Here is a 20,677-nt window from a genome sequence, read left to right as displayed (position 1 = left end):
GGAGCGGCTGCGCGGCTCGGGCTCTGCCACATCGCGTGGGGCTCGGCGACGGGACGGGGGGAGATGCGCTCCCGAGATGCCAGCTGGGAATGCGTCCTGCCCCTTGTGACGGTGGCAGAGAGGGTCGCGGGCTGGGGGGGCAGCAGGCTCAGCAAGGAGAAAGGGTCCACACCATCGGTGCCTGGGAAAGGCTGGCCGAAGGGCTCGGCACAGCAACGGGAGGCAGCACAGAGCCGATGCTTGTTTGGCCCTGCTTCTGCACAGCTCTCCCAGCAGGTACCTGCATCCCTGGCGGGCTAAGCCAGCCTTTGCTCTCAGCTCAGGACACCTCTGGGGAGCAGCCAGCTGACCGAATTTAGAAACGCAATGGTGGCAAGGAGGGGGAGATGCTGGGGGAAGCAATGGGAAGCCCTCTCCTCCCAGCTGCTCCGTCCTTGTCAGGATTCAGGTACCAAAGATGGGGAGAGAAAAAGGGGTTATGCAGGCAGAGGCAAGGGCAAATAAGGGCGGGCTGCCCCAGTTTTTGTGCTTTAGGTGCAGTCTCTCCAGTGCCAGGCTGGGTTATGCCCCTGCCTCGTAACGTGGCTGCAAAGTGTCTCCCCAAGAAACGGGGTGCAGAGCAGGTTGTCTGAGCAAAGGTAATGTTTTCAGAAATGCCTGCCGGGGCCAGACGCTACGCCCCACAGCCCAGCGTTGGAGATACCACCCTCTGCTCACAAAACCTCCCCGTGCCCGGCCCACCCCCAGGGCAGCGAGCGGCTCCCTGGGGCAGCACGCGATCCCGCGCTCCGGGCAAGGCCCAGGGCAGCTCCTCGCTAGGGCAGCGGCATAGAGGGTGGCAGCTCACGTCTGATGGGGGCAACATGAAAATAAGAGGGGAAAAAGGCCACAGGTCCATCAAGAGCAGCTGCTAGGGGCTGTGGTTGTGGGGACAGGCAGGGGAGAGTCGGCAGCTGAGGGCGTTTCAGCATTGTCCTGCTCGAGTCAGTAATTCTGCGGTGGGTCAGGTGGGAGCGTGTTGCCATCTCCTTTCTCAGTGCTTTGATCTCCATGGTGACAAGGGGAACACGAGATCCAAGTTTAAAATATACTCTGCCTCCTGTTCTTCCCTCGGGCTGAGGAAGAGAGAGAGAGATGGGTCAGAGAGGTCAGACGGCGAGCGGCACTTTGCAGAGAAGCTGTGCCCCGTGGTGCTCTGGGTTAGGAGGTTACAAGCCCACGGCGTTCGGAGAGGAGGGAGCTGCGCCTCAGGGCACCAAGATGTGACTTTGGTACCACGGCAGGTGACAAGCAAGGATGCCCAGGGGTAGTTTGTGGACGAAAGCAGGGAGCAGGGAGCAGGTTTGGCTTTTTCTATGTGGGACCCAGTGGGAGTAACCCCAGTGCCAGCGCAGTCCATGGCACCATCTAGGAGAGGTCAGCATGATTTTCCCCAGTCCCACCTGAGTGCTGAAAGGCTGAGCCTCGGTAGCCAGGGTCCTTCTGAAGCTGGATCTCCTTCAGGGAGAAGATGGAGACGTCTAGGCAGAGGGGGCAGAGAGAGAAGCATCAGTCCAGCTGGCTGAGCCGGCAGTGGTCTGCAAACCCGGAGCCAGGAGGGACGGCAGTGCCCAAGTGCAGCACTGCACCTCATCAGAGCTTTGCTTTCACGTTCCTACTCCTACTCGACATTGTCCTACCCAAATTGTTTCTTGCTGTCACAGCCACCAAGCTCCCACCCCACCCTGCTGCAGGAGCACCTCTGAGTGAGCACAGACAAGAGGCATCCGAAGAGACCTGGCTGCAAACCACCACCCTCGGGCTGCACAGCAGCTCTGTGCTCCACATCCCCCAGGCAAGAGGAGAACATGCACTTACTGTCGGGCAGGAGATGCACCCGCTCTCCCAGGCTCTTGAAGTAAGCGTGCCGCAGGGCTGCCTCCGCCGAAATCCGGCCCTTGGCTTCGTACTGCACAAAGCCCCAGAGAAAGGCAATTACATACAGTCTGCACGTGCGAGACGGCATTCGGTGGGCACAGAGGCCCCACGCAGGGTGTGCGCACATTTGTGCACCTATGCACTTGTAAGTGCTCAGTGCTTTTGTATGCTGTGTGGGTGACAGTGTGTCCAAACACTGTGCACACCATGGGGCTGTGCAGGCAGTCACCAGTGCCATTTGCATGTGTGCAAGGGACAGTCAGCACACGCTGTGACCAAAGGAGCGCGCCGGCCACATCGTACCTTACGGATCATCAGGTTTGAGTCCTCTCACTTGTGTGAGGGGACACAGGGTGAAGGATGGCTCGCCGTCCTTAATGGGTGGTGGTTTGGGATAGCGTCTACAACGCCACAGCTGCAGGGCCATGGCTTATTCTGCAGTCACGGCTCCTCTCCTGCCTGGCTCCAAAACCAGCGTGAGGGCAGCCAGAGGACCTTCACTGCAAATCCCTTTGCCATCCACCTGAATGGCTCTACCACTCACCAGAAGGAGGTTCATCAGCAAGTCAATGCCTTCTGAGTCCAGCCTGAGAGAAGGAGGAAATAAAAAACGGAGCATTATTGCACCCAGGAGACATTGCCACCGCCAATGCAAGGGACAAGCGGCAGCTGGGGCCTCCAGTGCACGGCTGCATTCAGAAGCTGCCAGCACCACAAGGAGGAAATGAAACCGGTCTCCCCAGGCTCCCGATTACGGCCAGCGCAAGCCCACTCTGCCGTACGTGTCCCTGCTCAAGGAGGTACCTTGGGGCGTGATTTATTAACGGCTGGGCTCGGTACTGCGTGAAATTGTAAGCCTTAAACTCCTCGTTGGATGTTATTCCAGGCCAGGTGTCTTCTGTTGGGGTTCCTGGGAGGGGGAGAGAGGGAAACTGGTCACGCTCGTTTGGTGCAGAGAGAAAAGCCTCACGCATGCGAGCGTGCGCCCTGCCCCGGAGAGAGGGCCCGAATTTCCCCAGCGAGCTGGGACTCGCCCGCATCCCACGGGGCAGCCGGCGAGGAGCTCCGCGCCCTCGCCCCTCTGCTGCCCGCAAGGCTGCGGGGGCTGCGGGGGGCTGCGGGGGCTGCGGGGGCTGCGGGGGGCTGCGGGGGCTGCGGGCAGCCTCTGCCCACGCCTGCCCACGCCACCGCAAAGCTTTGCCAGCCGGCTCCCGCCAGCTTCCCCAGGCTGCGCTTCGTCCCCGCTCCTGCAGTCAGCCACTGCCCTCGCGTGGGGAGCGGGGAGACGGCAGAAGGCTCACCCAGCAGCCTGAAGATCAAATGCAGCTCTTCTTTCACGGTGGAGCCGGGGAACATGGGCCGTCCGGTGACCATCTCGTAGTGGATGCACCCAACACCCCTAGAGCAGCAGCAGAGGCTCTGGGATTAGAGAGGGAGAAGCCCTGTGGATGCCCCACCACCCCTTGGCCAGAGCTGAGGTTCCCGCAGAGGGAAATGAGCTTCAGGAGCTGTGTCCCTTCTCCGCTACAGGTAACCATTCACCCCTGATGTGGACAGTGTGCTCCAAAGACCCTGAGCCCCCGGGGACATGGAAAACAGCACGGCCTCTGGGAGAGCCCACCACCCTCTGGTGTAACCAACACTGTGGGCATGTATGGTGCTGCACTGGCAGACGGATGGAAATGCCCAACCCACCGCCTTGGAGACCCCGGGAAGCTCGGTTTGGAGCCGTGGCTCACCACATGTCGATGGGTGTGGAATATTCGGTAGATCCCAGCAGGACGTCGGGGGGCCGGTACCACAGCGTGACCACTTCATTGGAATACGTTTTCGTAGGGACCGACTTGGCTCTGGCTAGTCCTGAGGACGAAAGGGATGGGCATCAAGGAGCTGCACCTTCTTGCAATGCTGCATCTTCCCCAGAGAGGCCCACCTACCAAAGTCAGCCAGCTTGAGCTCTCCTCTCTCGTTGATGAGCAGGTTCTGGGGTTTGAGGTCTCGGTGCAGGATCTTTCTCCCGTGACAGTAAGCCAGACCACGCAGCAGCTGGAACATGAAGATCTGTGGGGAAATGAAGGGGTTTGCATCTAGCACTGGGACACAGGCACCAAAAATGAGTCTGTCTCAAGGGCTCTCAAAGTCACGGCCAGGAAAGAGCCCTCCAAGCTGGCCTGGGGTGAGACGCACTGCAGGCAAGCGCTCAGGCCCATCACCAGCAATCCAGAAGAGGGGCTGAGCAAAGTCTGCATGCACAGCAATTTTATTTAGGGTGGCAGTGACTTGAGAAAAGCTGGCGGAACATCAGAGCAGGCTGAAAAAGGCCAAAGAAGAGTAAGAAGGCTGAACTGAAGGGAGAAGGGGTATCCAGCCTCACCCAGCCCTGCATCACCCTGGACTGCACGCAGGGTGAGCTCCCCACATGCGGGGAGAGGCAGGGGTACAGGGTCGCAGGCAGCACCGTCTTACCTTCACGTTGTGCACGCTCATCAGGTTCCCACAGTTATCGAGGTACTGTTTGAGGTCGTTGTCCTGCAACGGGAAGCACACGTCAGCCTCTCCCTCCCTCGGCCCCCATCACCCGCCCGCAGAAAGGCAGCCGCGCCCCCGCTCCCGCAGAGAGCCCCCGCAGACCCACCAGGTACTCGAAGACGAGGGTGAGGGAGCGCTCCGTGTGGATGATGTCGTGCAGGGTCACGATGTTGGCATGCTTCAGGTTCTTCAGCAGCGACACTGCAAGAAGAGGAGAGGGCAGGTTGGGGCAGCAGGATCCGGGCACCGCGTGGCAGCGCGCTGCTGGGACTGCAGGTACCCGCGTCCACCGGCACCGCCTGTCCCAAATCCACCTGTGACCCGGCACTGCTCACCAGGGGCTGCGATGGGGAAAAGCCCCTCCTGCCCTCACCTTCCCGTATGGCTGTGCAAGGTGCCCCTTCCTCGTGCTCCAGGCGGATTTCCTTCAGGGCAACGAGGTTTTCGGTCAGCTTGCTGCGTCCCTTGAAGACAGTGGCGTACGTGCCCTGGGTGGGGAGAGAGAAAATACACGCCATGCAGACCATTTGCCAGGGTGGCACAACACGGATATACCCCATAACATTGGAGGAAGGATCACTTGGAGCTACAGGGCCAAGTCTGAAGTCCACATAAAGACTTGGTCTAAAAATGGCTAGATATTGAAGAAATTTGGCTACAGTCTGCCTTTTGCACTTCAAGCTGCCCTTCTAACTTAATTTAAATCCTTTACAGGGGTTTCATAGTCTACTCACCTCTCCCAGTTTGTCCAGTTTAACATAGGTTTCCAGCTTCCCAAACCCAATATCTGACTGTAAGAGAGAAAGGAAAACATCACTGGAAGGGATCTCATCCAGGGATGGCTTCACCTCCAGGGAGAAGGTCAAGGACACTGGGCAGTAACAGCTTTGGGGGCATATCAGTCAAGGCAGGTGTTTGCACGCAGGAGCCCAGCGGATCTAAGCACATAAAATCCATTACTTTCCTGGAGAAGCCGTGCAGGCGACCAGGCAATCAATCAGAAAACCTTCACGACCGACAGCGGCTGCTTCAGCACCTGCACCCCGCGCCCCAGGGCGGCCGCAGCCTGCGCGCCTGCCCCTTCCCGCTGCAATTCCCCCTGCAGTTCCCTTCTCCCCCCCCACCGCCCGGACACGCCACCAGCAGTGGCCGAGTCGAGCAGGAGCGGTGATTTGCAAAAAGCCGATGCCCTTTTTGTTGGAGAAGCCTCGTGGGAGCCTACTGCCAACGCCCAGCCTTTCCCCGAGTGCTTTCCTACGTCCCGGTCTTTACTGTGACTCCGTTCGTTTCTCTGTGTGCTGTTCAAATCAAGCGTGAAAGGGACATTTTCCCATTTGGAACGGTAACTCTTTAACGTATTGCTGAGACCTGCTCTCATGTACCCAGTGCAAGAAGGGCAACCGCTGCAAGGCCACAGATTTAGGTGTCAGCCCTAGCAGACCCCTGAAATTGCAGTTTTCTGTGGGGACAGAGCCCCCCCTCGGTTAGCCTGGATTATCTGTGTGCCAGGGCAGGGGATGGTTCCCAGCACAACTGGGCCCAAGGCCCAGGGCAAATCATTGCTCCTTAAGCTGAAGAAACCGGTGTCATTCTCCCACAAAATACGTTTGCATCGGCGTAGTCCCAGGCCAGCAGCCAGCTCTGACTGCAGCCCAGCAGCACCGCTCCCTCTCCCGAGCCAAGGGCTCACGCCATGCCGCTCGCCATCAGCAGATGGAGCTGGATGGACAGCTGTCAATCAGCAGGCAAAGACTCGGGCTGTGCAGGGAAAGGGTCCCCTGGGGGAGGCACCGAAGGAGCCCCTGCACTGTGCCCAGGGCTCAGCCTGGAGAACCAGCAGCCCCAGGTCTGGGGCGCTCCTGCAGCCTGCCGTGCTCACCAGATCTGCCCCACGGGAAGGTCCTTGCTCGCAGCAGGCCCTGGGCAGACCACCAAGCTCTCACAAGCTGCCCCACGCAGCGGGGAAGCTGCTTTCTTGCTCACGCAGAAGAATTTGGACCGGCAAATCCCAGGGGAACACGGTGGTTTTTTTACTCCATTTTGGCTTCCCCCAGCCCTCTGCGTACCCCGGGAACAGATGTGTCTTGAGCAGGGAAATGAAGCAGCTGCTGCAATCTGAGGTGCTGTACACCCCCAGAGCCACACTGCGAGTTTTGCAGGAGCATGCCTTATTCATGGAGGGGACCATGAATATTAATGGCACATTGCTCTGGCTGTGTCTATTTTATTGATTAGACAGAACAGGCAGGTAAATGCAAGCTCTCCTTTTCTCCTCCCTCCCCCTGAATAGGCATGCCAGATCTGAAGACGCCTGCTGAGACCTCGCGTTGTATCTGCATAGCACGGAGCGCTCCTGGGCAGCAGGACACATGCTTGCACATTTGTAAACAGGGCACCGGGTTTTTGCTCCTACATATGCTGATGCTCTGCAGTAAAGAAACTGAAATGCCAACACTAATGCAAAAGCTAATTCATTATTTATCGGCATTTGCATTTCAACTAGCAGAGGCTCCAGCACTTGCTAAACCGCAGGAGGTTTTCCACCTCCTCCTGTTTGGAAGGAGCCAGGCCAAGAGGAAAGCCAGGTATGCGCAGAGGTGAGTGAGGGAATGTGCAGGCCTGGGGATTTGCACAGCAGTACGCAGGTGTGCATGTGTAGGAGTGAGTGACACGGGGGAAGAGATGCCTGTGTGCATGGTGGGGGGACGTGTACTGCTGCGAGTGTGCAGAAAGGGATTTCTATGGGCAGGGACGTGTGCGTGCGTATCTCCATGACACACGGGGGGTACGAGGGAGCTTGCACAGCCGGGCACGACTGCACGGGTGGGTGGCAATCAGCACACGCATCTGCTGGCTGGGACTTGCGTGCATGAAGTGAGATGCTGTGCCCAGCACTGCTCGCTTTGCACGGTGGGACTTACGAGGGAAGCCCGTCGGGACATCCTGCTGAGGGGCTTGGGGAACTCCGGGCTCTCCATCTGCAGCTTCTGCAAGAACTCGGGGGGCAGGCGGATGTCCACGGGCAGGGAGAGACGCTTGCTGACATCCTGCGGAGAGGGCCAGAAGAGCGGGTGATGAATGCATCTGATGAAAGGAGGACTGTACAGAAACACTCAGGGGGAAGTGCTCTCCAACCAGAGCTGGTATTAATGGCGAAGCACTGGGGGCAGCACCTGTGGGACCCTTCGTCAAAGGAAAAGGGAAGGTGTGCGTGCGTGCGTGCGCATGGGGACGCGCACTGGGCTCTGTCAGGTACCACGGGAGTCATGCTGAGAGCACCCAAGAGGACGCCAGGGCTCGTGTCTGAGACTGCCAGGTCCCCAGGAACCAAACACCGGCTTTTCCAGCCAGCAGGCAGGTGACAACCAGAACTTGCCACGTCCCTTCTGCCCGCTCCAGCCTGCGGCAGTACTTGCCTCCATGGAGAAACGGCGCTGGTTGTTGTTGCGGTAGCGCACGGCCATCGGGGACTGGCCTTCCACCTCAGAGGGGGAGATGGGGCTGGCGTCTGCTCGGAAGTCCCTGCCCAGGTGTCCCAGCTGCAGGTGCCCTTGTGCCAGGTCTGAGGACAAGGAGAAAGGAGAGCGAGCTGCTGGAGTGATAGCAGAAGTGCCAAGGCCCAAGGCACTTGCTTTGGAGAAAAGAGAGCGAGAGCAGGGCAGGGAGGCCCAGAGATGCTCTGGGGCCATGGGCAAGTCTTCTTCCTTCTCTGTATCCCGGAGGCAGAAGGCATACCTGCCTTTTGCTCCAGACTCCTGGTGCATCGCCACCCACGCAGCTCTGCTCAGCGGCACCCCGAGGCACCCGCGGGCAGCCCCTGCAGCAAAGGTCTCTTTTGACAGACGGGCAGGGGGATGCAGAGGGGGAACTGCTTCACACCCAAGGCCACCCGCATCTCCCACGTCCCTGTCCAGTGCTCAACCCGCCAGGCAGCTTTGCCAAGCAGCTCACCCCTCTGCAGCAGCACCACCGGGTTTTGCATGGGTAAGTATTTATCTTAACTTCCCAGCCTTATCTTCATTAACGTCACATTAGACAAAACACGATTTGCACTTTAGTAACACCTAGATGTCTGACCATGGCGCTGGATCCTGTTGTGCTAGGTCTGTACAAAAGCAAAACAGAAAGAGAGCCCTGCCTCTGGGGAGCCCACAAGCACACGTACCTAATCTGCCGCAGGAGCACCAAAACCAACAGGCATCAGGGTACCTTCCTCCAAGGATGTGACCGTTTCTCAGAAGGTGTTTGGGATTAAAGGCTGCAGAGTCACTTATTGCAAAACAAAACACTCCAGGCTTTCCTGCCCCAACCTGCTGCACTTAGCCAGAGACACAGTCCCAAGAAGCACAAAAGCTCTCTTGATAACCAAAGCAGCTCAGAAAAATAACTCTTCTCTTGGGACTCCAGGTGTGAAGCCTCACTGAGCCCAAGAAACCCTGAAAGGAGCAAGAAATCAGAACAAAATGAGCCATTGAGCTCCCTCTGGTCTCCAGTTTGAGGCTTGCACTTAAACCTCCTCACTCTGTAATTAAGGGCTGGTTGGTAGGAACACCCTGGCACACACAGACCCAGACAGCGGCACAGCAAAACACTGACGAGTTCAGTGCAGGTCGCCAGGACCCCAGGGAAGCGGATTCCCCCGATTCGCACGGATCCTGTTTCCAAGGGGCTGTGCAGAAGGAGGCAGCGCTAACTGGATGCGCTGGGAGGGAGGAGGCAGTGCTAACTGGGTGTGCTGGGATGGAGGAGAACCACATCCCCAAGGGAGGGATGCATCTCCCTCTGATAAAGCGTGGGGCCAAGCAGGGACGACCGTTTTATCCCCTTCCCGGTGGCCATACAGCTCTCTCCCTTCTCGTCTAAACTTTGCAGCTACTCTCCAAGTTAGCAAGGCCTCCAGGGTCCAAGGGCCCTGCCATAAAGCACCGCTGTCCTTCACGCATCCAGGCACCCTGCAGCTATTTCCCCAGAGCAAGGAGGAACGTTGCAGGAGGGAAACTCCCCAGGGAGGACCTGTGATGTCCCCGGCTGAGCCACTGAGCCCTGCCCCTCGTCAAGCCCCTTCCCTGAGCCGCACAGCGACGATCCCCTGCTATGTCTACTGCACGTTTCGGCGCACGGATCCCAGTGTGCTCAGGCAGCCAGCGATGATCTCATTGCTGAAGACTGGAGAGGGAGGGCTGGCTTTCACGGGGTGGTGAGCAGGGCTGGGACCTGGCTGCAGTCTGCTCATCTGATGGATGAGAGGTGGCAGGCAAGTGACCTGGGAAAAGATGCGGTTTCGTGCCATGGTCACCGCGGGACCAGGGGACCTGCGAGCTAAGGGATGCAGGGTGTCCTCGACAGACAGCCCGCACCTAAGGGACGGGTTCAGCCCATGCCACTGGGTCCGGGAGCATCTGAAACAGTGCCAGGAGTTTTTGGGCAGACAGGCAAGAAGGAGGCACAGAGTCCCCCCTTCTCCCAGGACCGCTGCGGGACGCTGGTCCCTGTCCCTTTCTGGCCATCTGTCTGCAGGAACAGTTAGGAAACTTACCCTGAATTAAGCACAGGTATGAAATTAATGTGGATCAATTAAACTGAATCAAATCTTTTTAACTTGCTCACTTCCTAAGCAAATTATCTGAAGAAAAAGAAACCAAAGGCCATTTAAAATCTGACTGAATGGAGTTCAACTAATCCACTTTAAACAATAGTTTGGGTGAATTTGTGCTGGTTCCCATAGGTAAACAAGCCCAAAGACTTGGCAAAAGATGCAGCCTGTCCCTGAAAGGTGCAAACCAGCAGCACTGTCTCTCTGAACCGGCAGCCCACCAGGTTAGCGTCAATCCCTCCTCATCTACAAGGGCACCAGATGTAAAGCCAGCGGTACGGTGACAACCTGGGCGTTCTCGCGCACGCAAAGGGGAACGGGGTACGCAAAGGACGCGAACTACCACATGATGGGAAAAGCACATAGAAATACACAGAAGACTTGCAGAAATGAGGGGAAAGGTGTTTTGGCTGCCCTGGGGCCAGGGAGTGCAGGCGGGATGGGCCAGCCCAGTCCGTCCTGCGTCACCGCGAGGTGCCCGCAGCACCCAGGGATACTCGGTCCCAGAGCAGAGCCGCTCTCGCAGGGCTGGGGTTGCCCCCGGGCTTGGAGGACCTTGCTGGGTGCTTGCGGGAGGAGACACGAAGCTGTGGGCGTGCAAACGTGAGGGCCTGTTTGATTCTGCTCGGCATTTCATCTGGATGACAGTGAGCCCTGACACTCTGCAAATAATAAGGCTGCATGGGATATCAAAGCAAATTAAAGTGAGACCGCAGACATGGTGGCTGCCTTTGACGAGCCTCCCACCTTTTTTTATAAATATATTTAAACACTGCCTCTGCCAAAACAAGCTTTGATCTCCCAAGGAAAGGGGCCAGAACCCTTCACTGCTTGCCTGACTTATAACTTTTAATTACTTTGCTAAGCGTGAACTCTCTTCTCAAAGCTCTGCTACACTCATGAGGCAGGGCTGCACTCAGGTCTTGGATTATTCATCCTCCTTCCTCCCCCTCACCATTACTTCTTTGTGGCCTTTCACTCCAAAGGCCAGATCTGGCTCTGATTTATGCCATTGCAAACTGGGAGTTACGCAGGCTTTGCAGCCTGAATACTGAGACCTTATTTGGCCGCGGAGGACAGAGCAGGCAGTAGCTGTTGCGGGGCAAAGCCTCGGCATAGACAGGAGCTGTTGCTGAATGCCACCAGCTCTTATCAAAGAAAATGGTAGACACCAAGACCTGATACCTCTGAAAATCTGGAGTACGGAGAGAAACGTGTGACTGGGAAAGCCCAGGAAGAAAGAAAGGAGCCTTCTTGCCTTCAGTCTTAATGTGAGGGTGGAGCAGCCATGGAGAAGGTTCCCCATCTCTGAGGATGTGGAGATGGTGCTGGCCTTTGTCAAGGACATCAGATATTGCCCAGAGCCCAGCCGGGGCTCTCCTTACCCGGGGGCTTTCTGCCACCTCCGCCTCTGCAGCGGAGCTGCGGCCGAGGAAAGGCCGTGCTGCCCGGGGCAGGGATGCGCGGCAGGGCGGAGGCGCGCCGGACGCCCCAGTTCAGGCTGTGAGTGAACTGGGCTCTGACCGCAGGCACCCCCTGTCCCTCTCCACATCGTCAGACTCCATCAAGGTGACATTACTGGTGACGGGATGTGTCCGGGCTGGAAAGCTGTTTGCTTTTCCATTTGCCAGCTCGGCTTTTCTCAGGCCTCGTTTTATCAGCCTCTGCGGGTGAAGTCATGGGAATTACGGGATGAAGAGGACGGAGCTGGGGATTTCCCACCGCACCACCAACAGATGAGGCAGGTTTCTACCCACGAGAAGGCCTTGCCTTGTCCTCTTGCCAGAGTCAGAGCAGCTCTGCACGTGCTTTTGGAGCATCTAATGGAAAGGTCTTCTGGCCTCTGCATCGCCCTCCTCCCCAAGGACAGGGGGAGGCACTCACAGCCACCGAAGTGAAGCGTTTGCAGACTGCCATGACCTGTGAATGCTGACAACCTGTGATTTCTGATGCTGGAGGGAAAATAAAACCTGCAAGCGATTCCCTGAAGAGCTGTGCGAGGTGATGAAAGAAAAAATGACGTGCTGATCTCTGCTGTGATTAGCACTCTTTTCTGGAGCGAGCGATCACAGTGCCTGAACTGTCCTGGGCCATCTGCTCACTAGGCGAGAAGCGCTCACAAGCACAAGCACAAGAGTGACTGCCATGGCTCTAGTCTCAGCTCTGCTACCAGCTTTCTGCACAACTGTAGCAAAGTCATTTTGCCTCTTTGCACCTTGCTTTCTCCATCTGTAAAACGGAGGAGACCAACATCTCAGAGAGAACGGCTGCCTCCCTAAAGTCAGAGCCCTCTCCAGACCAGGCAGCTCCCACGAGGTCCAAACCTCACCACCAAACCCCGCAAAAGAGCAACTCGCACGTGAACACCCTTCTCATCCCCTCCAGCACCACCAAAACGATCCCGTCCCCCTACACACCTGAAGCTCACCCTCCCACGCCATGCCCTGATGCCTCCTCACCCCGGGTGCTGGGGCTCGTGCCCCCCTGCACCGGTGCCTCCACCTTCCCCTGCCGAGCCCCGGCCAAGTCCTCTTGGCACAGGGCTGCGGGCAAAGAGCTCCCAGCCACGAGGGCTTTATTAAACGGCCGAAGAGATGCCTCAGACAAATGTGGTTGTCAGGGCTCTTCATAAACAACAGCCGCAGCCTGCAGGAGACGGAGATTAAGGGCACTGTGGAGGTGACTTCTCGGGGTTGTTTACAGTCCCCAAGGGAAACTTAATCAAGAGATCTCGAGCAGCAGGGAGCAGGCTCGGGGTGGTGGGTACGGCGGTTTTGCCTGTCCTGCGTGGGAGAGGGCTGGGGTGCAAACTGGGAACCGTGCAGCCGGGAGCAGGGGGCACCAGGGAGGGAAAGCTGTGGCAGAGGGCCAGGACGTGCCGCATCCAGGCAGGGAGGGACGTACGGACCGTGGGGGCCGGCACCGGGGCATCCCGCAGCAGCACACGAGGAGCCGTACCCCACGGGGTGGTGCTGGCAGACCCCGAGCCCCTGATGCATCCCAGGTCCAGGCAGGAGGATCTCCTAATCATACCATGTCACAGTCTAGTACTGGTCTGGCCTCTGGTCTGGTTGGGAACAGCCTTGGTCCTGGCCCCAGGCTCAGTCTGCTCTGATTTTGCTCTTATTCTCTCCTGGCTACCTCAGGAGTGAGACCAAAAGCAGGGGGGGACAGGCAGATGCTGCATGCACTGGTTTGCCATTCAAGGGCAAAGGAAGAACCGTGACCGAAGCTTCATTAAAGCAGAAGAACGGGGAAATCGTCTCTCCGAGAAAGCCTCGGTTTGCACGGCGGAGATAACGAGCCCAGGCGCAGACATCCCAGAGCAGAGGTCCCCCAAGGAAGGCAACAGCAGCAGCAGCTGTCAGCGCCCAGGACTTTCTTAGCCTTGCACCATTTTATCCCCACAGCTCCTGCACATCTAATTAAGGGCTCAAGTCTAATTATAGCCCTCGCTGCTTGCTAGGGTTTGAGGGGAGGTGTGTGCAGGGGGGAGCAGGGAAGGAGGCCGTGAAGGGATGCTGTTCAGGGCAGCCTGGGTGTCTGGAGGGATAAGAGCAGCGTCAGGAGCTGCAGGAGCGAGGAAAGCCAGCTCTAAATTAGGTTACTGCATCTCTTCTTTCAAGCAGGTTAGCTGGCAGAGAGACGATCCCTCCCTGCTGGGGCAGAAGCGAGTGCCAGGCAATTACATCACGGCCTCAGCCCCTGCTTGCAGCAAAAGTTTCTAGCAATTGTGGCTGCAGGGTGAGGGGAAAAAAGCTTGAACGTGACCCGAGTGGAGCTGAGGGCACTGACACATGAACGGGCTGGCCTGCGGCAAAGCGAGTTGTTTTGGTAGGAGGCAGCAGCAAATGCATGACGTGATCGCCAGGAGCGGTTCAGCCTTGCACCCGCAGCAGCGAATTCACCCTTGGATGAATCAAGTCTAACTTTATCAGGCTTCCAAACGCCTGCCTGTCAGCGGCTCTGCCTGCTTGTCCACGCACAGCCGCCTCGATGCGATCTGCTCCCGGTTTATGCCTCAAGCATTGCCTCTCCCTTGATATGCCCATAGCCCGAGACAGCAGAGCCTGCCCCAGCCTGCAGTGAGGCAGCTGCTCTGTTTTCAGAAGGGATGTGCCCCATTCTGCTCATGGAAGTGTTAACCCTAAACCTCCCTGCTCCCTGGGACCTTGAAAACTGCATGCCAGGAGAAGGCTGGGGGTCCCGGAGCAAAGGACGGTTCAGCGAGCCCCAGGTGCTCCCCTGAGCAGAGAGCAGCGCCTTTGGCTTGGCGGAGGTGTCAGCCTGTAGCCCCGGAGAGAGGGCCCAAAGCGCACCGGCACTTTGGGGCAGGCAGGAGGAGATCCCACGCTTTCACACTCTCTACCTTAACCACAGATGTGTCATTCCTCTCCGGTTTGTGCAAATACCGTTCCCTCCTATAAGGCTTTCCTTATGCAAGTATAAATCTCTTTTCAGATCAGATTTAATGACAAGGTGTTATTAATCCTGCTTGGATAGATGGGGAAAGCAACGCCGACAAAGGGGCAGTAATTTTCCACACATCAACACACGCAGAGAGGCCAGGGGGGCTGGAGGGGAGATGCTTGCTGGCAGCGCTGACCCCAGATGCTCCCGACCAGCCCCAGCACCGTGGCAGGGGCCCGGGGGCTCCTTACCTTCATTCCTCCGGTTGTTGAGCTGGTTGAACTGCTCCGTAAACTCCGTCAGTGACTCCTCGATGGTCTCTGTCCGAGGAACCGAGAGTGAAAACCTCCGCTTGAAATTTTTCATCTTGTTCATTTTAGCTGGTGCTGCGAGGGACGGCAGAGCCCTGCGGGGAGGGGGAGAGAGCGGGCTGAGAGGGCTGGGCGATGCACGGCCCGGCCCCCAGCCCCACGGCTCCCGCTCTCTGGGGCTGGCAGCACCCCGACCCGAACGAGCCCCGGGGACATCCTCTTCTCCAAGGCACCGCTGCTGCGTCGGGGCAAAAGAGGAGCCACACGGTCACCAGGGGAAGCAGGTTCCTCATGAATTTAAGAGCTGACTGTGGTCAAGAGGTGCAGGGGGCTGCTTCTAAGCTAGTTATCAGAGATGAGCCCAGGGCAGGGCTGTGTACACTGAATCACGAGTACCGACACAGGCTGCGCCTTACAGCATCCTTGGAAACTCCAGGAATGTCTGGAGCAAGGAAAAGACAGGGTAGAAATAGAAGGAAAACAAGAAAGAGTAAACAGTGACAGAAAAGATTCAATACCACGCTCCTCCCTACGCAAGGAGGCATCTCTGCCCCAGCAGTTTGGGCTCTGCTTTGCCCTTGCAAGAAAGATGTCCTGAGCCAGCAGCAAAATGCTGAGTGGAGCCAGAGCCGGCCGGGGGATCCCCGAGAGCCACAGCACGGGGAGATGCTTCCAGCTCACAGCTTGCTCACAAGCTCCTGAATGACTCATCCTGTATGGGCATCAGAATCGCCTTAGCCAGGGATCTGATTAAAGCAATAAAACCCTTAAATGAAGAAAACCCTCAAGGGGCACAGGGCGAAGCGTGCTGAGTCTGAGCAGCCACACGAGCAGGCTGAGGGAGCTCGCTCTGGGCGCCTCGGAGCCGCACGCCGCTTTGCCTTTCCTACCCCGGCTCCTGCCAGGCCTGCCTGCAGCTCAGCAGCGCCGATGGGAGCGGGCTGCAGGAGCTGTCTGTGCAGGGCTTGGGCTTCAGCAGCAGCCCCGCTGCACTCGGGTGTTATTCCTCCTGCTGAGCACAGACCTAGCAAACAGCCGACGCTCCCCAGACCTGCAAACATCAGCGTCGCCCCCCCAACCAGCCCCAGCTCTGCCCCTTCCAGTCCCAGGCCCGAGGAGGTTTGGGTCTGTCCCTCTCCCCTTCCCAATCTGATGAGTGTAGGGCTGCTCCTCCACCAGCCTTTATCGCCTCAACCCTCCAATATGTCTAGCGGGGGCTTTCCATTGAACAGCACTGGACTCTAATACTACCCTCAGCCACCAGCCCAAGGGAGGATCTTAAGGCGAAAATCATCCTTTGGTACCAAACAGGCATCAAAAGCTACACAGAGCAGTTCTTTCCTGCACTGATACACACATCCCACAGCTTCTCCCGCACCCCTGGAGCGGGTCGGCCCCCCGCTCCCGGGTGTCCCCACTGCAGCCGAGCAGCCCCCTTCCCTGGCTCTCCCCGCTCCTTCCCAGCCCCCTCGGGGCTTATCCGCACAAACAAACGGTGATGGTGATCGCATTCCAGACCGATGCGATCAGACTGATGCGATCAGACACAGCATCCGGGAGCTAATGCATCGCGTCGCCAGGGCAACGGGAACTCTTGGGTTGACATGCCTGCATCTGAAAGCTTAAAAGATTATCCGTCAGCAATATAAACACTCCGTTTGCGTGTCTGCCATGCTCTGCTGTGAGGCATGGCACCCTGCTGTGGGTGCAATCCCCTGAAAATCCCTGGGATTCACCTGAATGCTGGGGACTCACGCCCCTCAACCATCCCCACCCATCTCCCACCTTTAATGCTGCAGAAACCCAAAGCTGAAGGCTTGACTGGAATGCTTGTGGACGCGGAATCAGGGCTGGGGTACTTGGCTGGGGGTGGGAAGGGAGGCTGGAGGCTGCTTTGAGTTGCAAAGCGAGGCAGGAGGATGCTAGACACAGCCACTCCAGGCTTCAGACATTCAAATGTTTTCTCAGCACTACAGTAACATGCTTTGACAACAAAGATGCTGGCACTAGTGAATACTGCATTAACGAAGTCTCCATGCTGGTGCTTTCCTCACGGCCAAGAATAAAGTCTCCAAGCAGCGCCATTCCTTCTGAAGGAAAGGCAAAGCTTGACACTTGCTTTGGAGACCATTTTCCCAGCCCGTGGCTCCGATCTGGCTCCCTACCTTGCAAGCTAAGCAAGTTTTAACCAAAGCACTGCTGATGTGTGGAAATGCCGCTAGTGTTGCAGGCACCCAGGGAACTAAACCCACCTGCAGTGGTTTGCTCCAGCTGTGCATGCAGACACTGCTCCAGTGGCACTGGTAAAAGCTATGGAGGCTCCTGTGCCAGGCACTGGTTTACTCCCAAAGAGGAAAGAGGAGCCCAGGGGAAAGCCGCGGTGCTCCCAGCAGGTACATCCGAGGCTCAAACAAAAGACAATCTTTCAACATTAATGTTCAGATAAGCCCCAGTGATTATCCTTTCAAATTAGGGCATAAGCAAGTTTGCACACATCTATGGTGAAGGCTACACTAATGAGCTGCACGCTGGCGGCATCCTGAGCCACCCTTGCACACGTCCGTAAGGCAGCAAGCGCAGGGACGCGCTCGCAGCAGCCCTGCCCTCCTGCCAGCACGGCATCCCGCGCCCGCCGCGCTAGAAGGCTGCGGCACATCGCGGGGGCCGGCAGCGGGGGTCCCCAGCGGGCAGCACCCCGGGGTGCGAGGGCTTCGTCCTCCCTCCAGCTCCATTTCTGCTGAGAGAAGGCATCCCCTTTTACAGCCAAACGGAGCAGCCCAGCCCTCTCCCTGGCCGTGGATTCAAAGCAAGAATTGCTCGCCACTGCCTCTTGTTTTCCGCCAGGTTTCGCAGGAGTGTACCGAAGGAAGTGGAGGCATTTATTGACTTTCCGAGAGAAAGTGACACTTGCTAAGCAAAGCCATGACATCACTTGTTTTACAGCCTGAAGGATCTCGAAGGGAATTACAGCAACCCCTGAGCTGTAGTCATCTCCGGGACGGAAGAAGCCGGCTGATTAACAACATGCAGAAACATGACGTTGCATGGTAGGACACGACGGGAAGAAGCAGTCTAAAACAGCAATAAGGAATTTAGGCATCAACAGGCAAAAATGAAATCCCTCAGGCTGGAATTTGGCCAAAGAACAGGGACTAAAGCCAGCAGTGTGAATGATCTGCATTTACTGTAATACAGTCACATAGTAAATACTTGGCTAAAACACTTCAAAGAGCCCAAAGCTGAATCCCGTCAGGAAAGCTCATCACATGATGAGGACAAGATGTTAACGATCCTTTAAACTGCATTCAAAGCCACGTTCGCTGCACTAGCAATAACCGCCCTCACTATTTTTCAGCGAACTATTCCCACAGGCGTTCGGGCTGTCACTATCCACACGAAGCTCTCTTGCATCTGTACAGCGAAACCCTCTGGCTCTCTGCTGTGGAATTCAAGAGACAGGCATTTTAGGCACAGACAAGCCCTCGTCAGCGTATGAAACCGTCCCCTTTCTCCTTCAGCATATTGCAGGGGCTCGGAAGCAAGGCTTTCAAGCAATAACCACTTTATTGCTTTTCACAAATGATAAGTGGCTCCATTTTTTTTCTTACCATCTTAACAGACTCCTGCCCCCGTTTCCCCGCTGAAAGGATGGAAGGCTTGGAGGAACAGTATGCTTTTTTTAAGCTTTTTTTTTATCCCCAGAGAGATTAACAGTTGTGTTTACAAGGCAAAATGAACAGTCCTATTCAGCAGTTACAGCTCACGCTTCTAGCTATTAGGTAGCATTGATTCACTCCTGCAAGTATCAGAGAAATGGTGAATTCTGCTCGTAGAGCCTTATTTGCTCTGCAAACACAGCTATCATGCAACGCTGCATGCGGCTACAGGGCTAAACAAACAACGAATCAAGGCACCAGTTGAATACGTGCCCCTCCTCGCATGGCAAGGCGTGGAGACAAAAGTCAGACCCAACACAAGCTCACCAGCGTAGCCCAGGTGCCAAGCGGCCCTCGCCACCGGCCAGCGGCGGGTCCCCGCTTTGGCCCGCTGATGTGCTCCCTCCCAAGCTCCAGCGCAGAGGAGGGGCAGAGAAAAGCAGCACGAGCTGCCAAGACGGCTGCGCGCAGGCGATGGGAGAGATTTCGGCCCCTCCATGGTGCACATTCCTGTGCAAACAGGAGCTCAGCGCAACCCAAATTCCTCCTCCCCTCCGAAGTTCCTTGGCAGGGCCAGAGCCGGGTCCTCGGGAGGTGTACGGAGGGGGACGCGGAGAGATTCGGGGCTGTTCTGGCGAGTCAGAGGGAAATTACAGCATGCTGGGGATGACTAACATACACCAGGGGCGATGCCGAATTTTCTGCAGCAGCTGGGAATCCTACGGGGGCAAGGTCGGAGGGGCAGGGAAGGATATCAGCCCCCGACCACCAAATGAACGTCTCCCCGGCTGCTCAGCTGTCGGCATGAAATCCTCCCTGGGGTAACAAGCTCCCGGCCGCTCCTTCCCCATGACAGATGCTGCAAAGCACAGTTCGAGTGCCCGGGCAGATTAGTTCAGCCGACAGAGGCTGCTCGGAGCTGCAGCGAGGACTGGCATGGCCCTGCAGAGCTGGGGCCGCATCCTGCTCAGCCTCCGTGCAGGGCAGCGGACCCTGCCCATCAGACAGAGCGGTCTGCAGCAATTGCTGTCCCCAAAAGGGGAGTGATGATGGGAGAGAGCGAGGCCAGCTCTCCTCCCTCCCCATTTGCCTCCCGCTGCTCAGCTCTGCTATTCAGGGGGCCCGACATTTCCCTCCTACACAGGGAGCAAAGCCCCTGCCAGGAGGTCAAGGTCCTGCGGGGAAGGGAGTGCAATCAATTCATATTAATCTACAGCAGCCCTGTAGCAAACAGCAAGACCATCATCCCAGGGCAGCGACTGTGCTGGGCACGATTGAAAAGGGAACTTTGGGTCTCCAGGGAGTCAGTCCATCCTCGCATTGCAAGTTTTTTTCCTCCTGTACTGCTGGCTTCCATGATTACAACAAATGCAGCACACCAGGAATGTGATTACCGCAGCCAGGAGATCACCGTCCTCCCTTCTCACATCTGCAGCTCGGAGGAGGCTTGGGAGGAAAAATGATCCTGTAGCATATGTGCAAGACCGGCTTCCACGCCGGCTCTGACCCTCTCGGCATGCCTTGGTTTCCCCAGCTATAAATGAAGAATGACGATGCGTCCTTCCTCCCTCCCAGTTCGCTTGCATTTGCCGCGGTTGCGAGACCCTTGCAGGCAGCAGCCTGGTTTGCGGGGCGTGCAGCGCCCAGCACAGCGGGGCTTCTATCCCTCATTTGCAGCACCGCAATTACTCCTTCGAAGTTGTTGTTAAGAGGCAACGACGCAGGCAAAGCACAAGCCACAGGGAGCTCGTACAGATCTCCGAGACTCCAACAGACACGATGATAGCCTGGGAAGGGCGAATGCTATGGAAAACCTCCTGCGAGCCCAGCCTTTGGAGACTTTATAACCTGTACTTGACGCACGGGTGAGAGTGGGAAGGAAAGCCGTTTTGCTAGATGCGCATTTCCACTCTGGTTTGCCCCAGTCCTGACAATGAGCCCAGTAACAAGAGCACACAAAGGAGGTTTGTTCTGCCTTTGTATATTTTGCCTTTCTCTGTGTCCACAGCCCTGTGCGGTGCAGTCAGCAGTTCTCACTTGGCTCTTCCCTTCCCGGCTCTTGGTGAGATCAGGGCAGCTCCGAGGAAGGCATTAAAATGACGGTCATTATTCCAGCAGCCTCAAAACACTAGGCACTTATTCCTCAGCCGAGGCTAACCTGAGAAAAGTGTCCAGTGTTCGGCTGGAGCAACAACAGACTGCTAATAGCCGGTCTGTCCACCAGCCACCCTAGTCACGGGTGGGAGCTCAGTGCTCACATT

General features: G+C 57.1%; 1 protein-coding gene across 1 annotated transcript; it reads right to left on the bottom strand.

Moving 5' to 3' along the window:
* Positions 1 to 1,080: 1,080 nt before the first annotated feature.
* CDK18 (cyclin dependent kinase 18) lies at positions 1,081 to 14,824 on the bottom strand (the record flags this gene model as incomplete). Its single annotated transcript, XM_082329999.1, has 15 exons — positions 1,081 to 1,115; positions 1,443 to 1,520; positions 1,858 to 1,948; positions 2,462 to 2,504; positions 2,722 to 2,827; positions 3,219 to 3,316; positions 3,657 to 3,777; positions 3,855 to 3,978; positions 4,384 to 4,446; positions 4,553 to 4,647; positions 4,820 to 4,934; positions 5,181 to 5,237; positions 7,368 to 7,493; positions 7,863 to 8,008; positions 14,701 to 14,824. The coding sequence occupies 15 exons, from the start codon at positions 14,822 to 14,824 to the stop codon at positions 1,081 to 1,083; spliced, it is 1,422 nt and encodes a 473-aa protein (XP_082186125.1).
* Between the last annotated feature and the right edge of the window lie 5,853 nt (positions 14,825 to 20,677).

This window comes from Platalea leucorodia (assembly GCF_965183815.1).
Source record: "Platalea leucorodia genome assembly, chromosome: 19".
Taxonomy (NCBI): domain Eukaryota; kingdom Metazoa; phylum Chordata; class Aves; order Pelecaniformes; family Threskiornithidae; genus Platalea; species Platalea leucorodia.
This window is presented reverse-complemented; position numbering and strand designations above follow the sequence as displayed.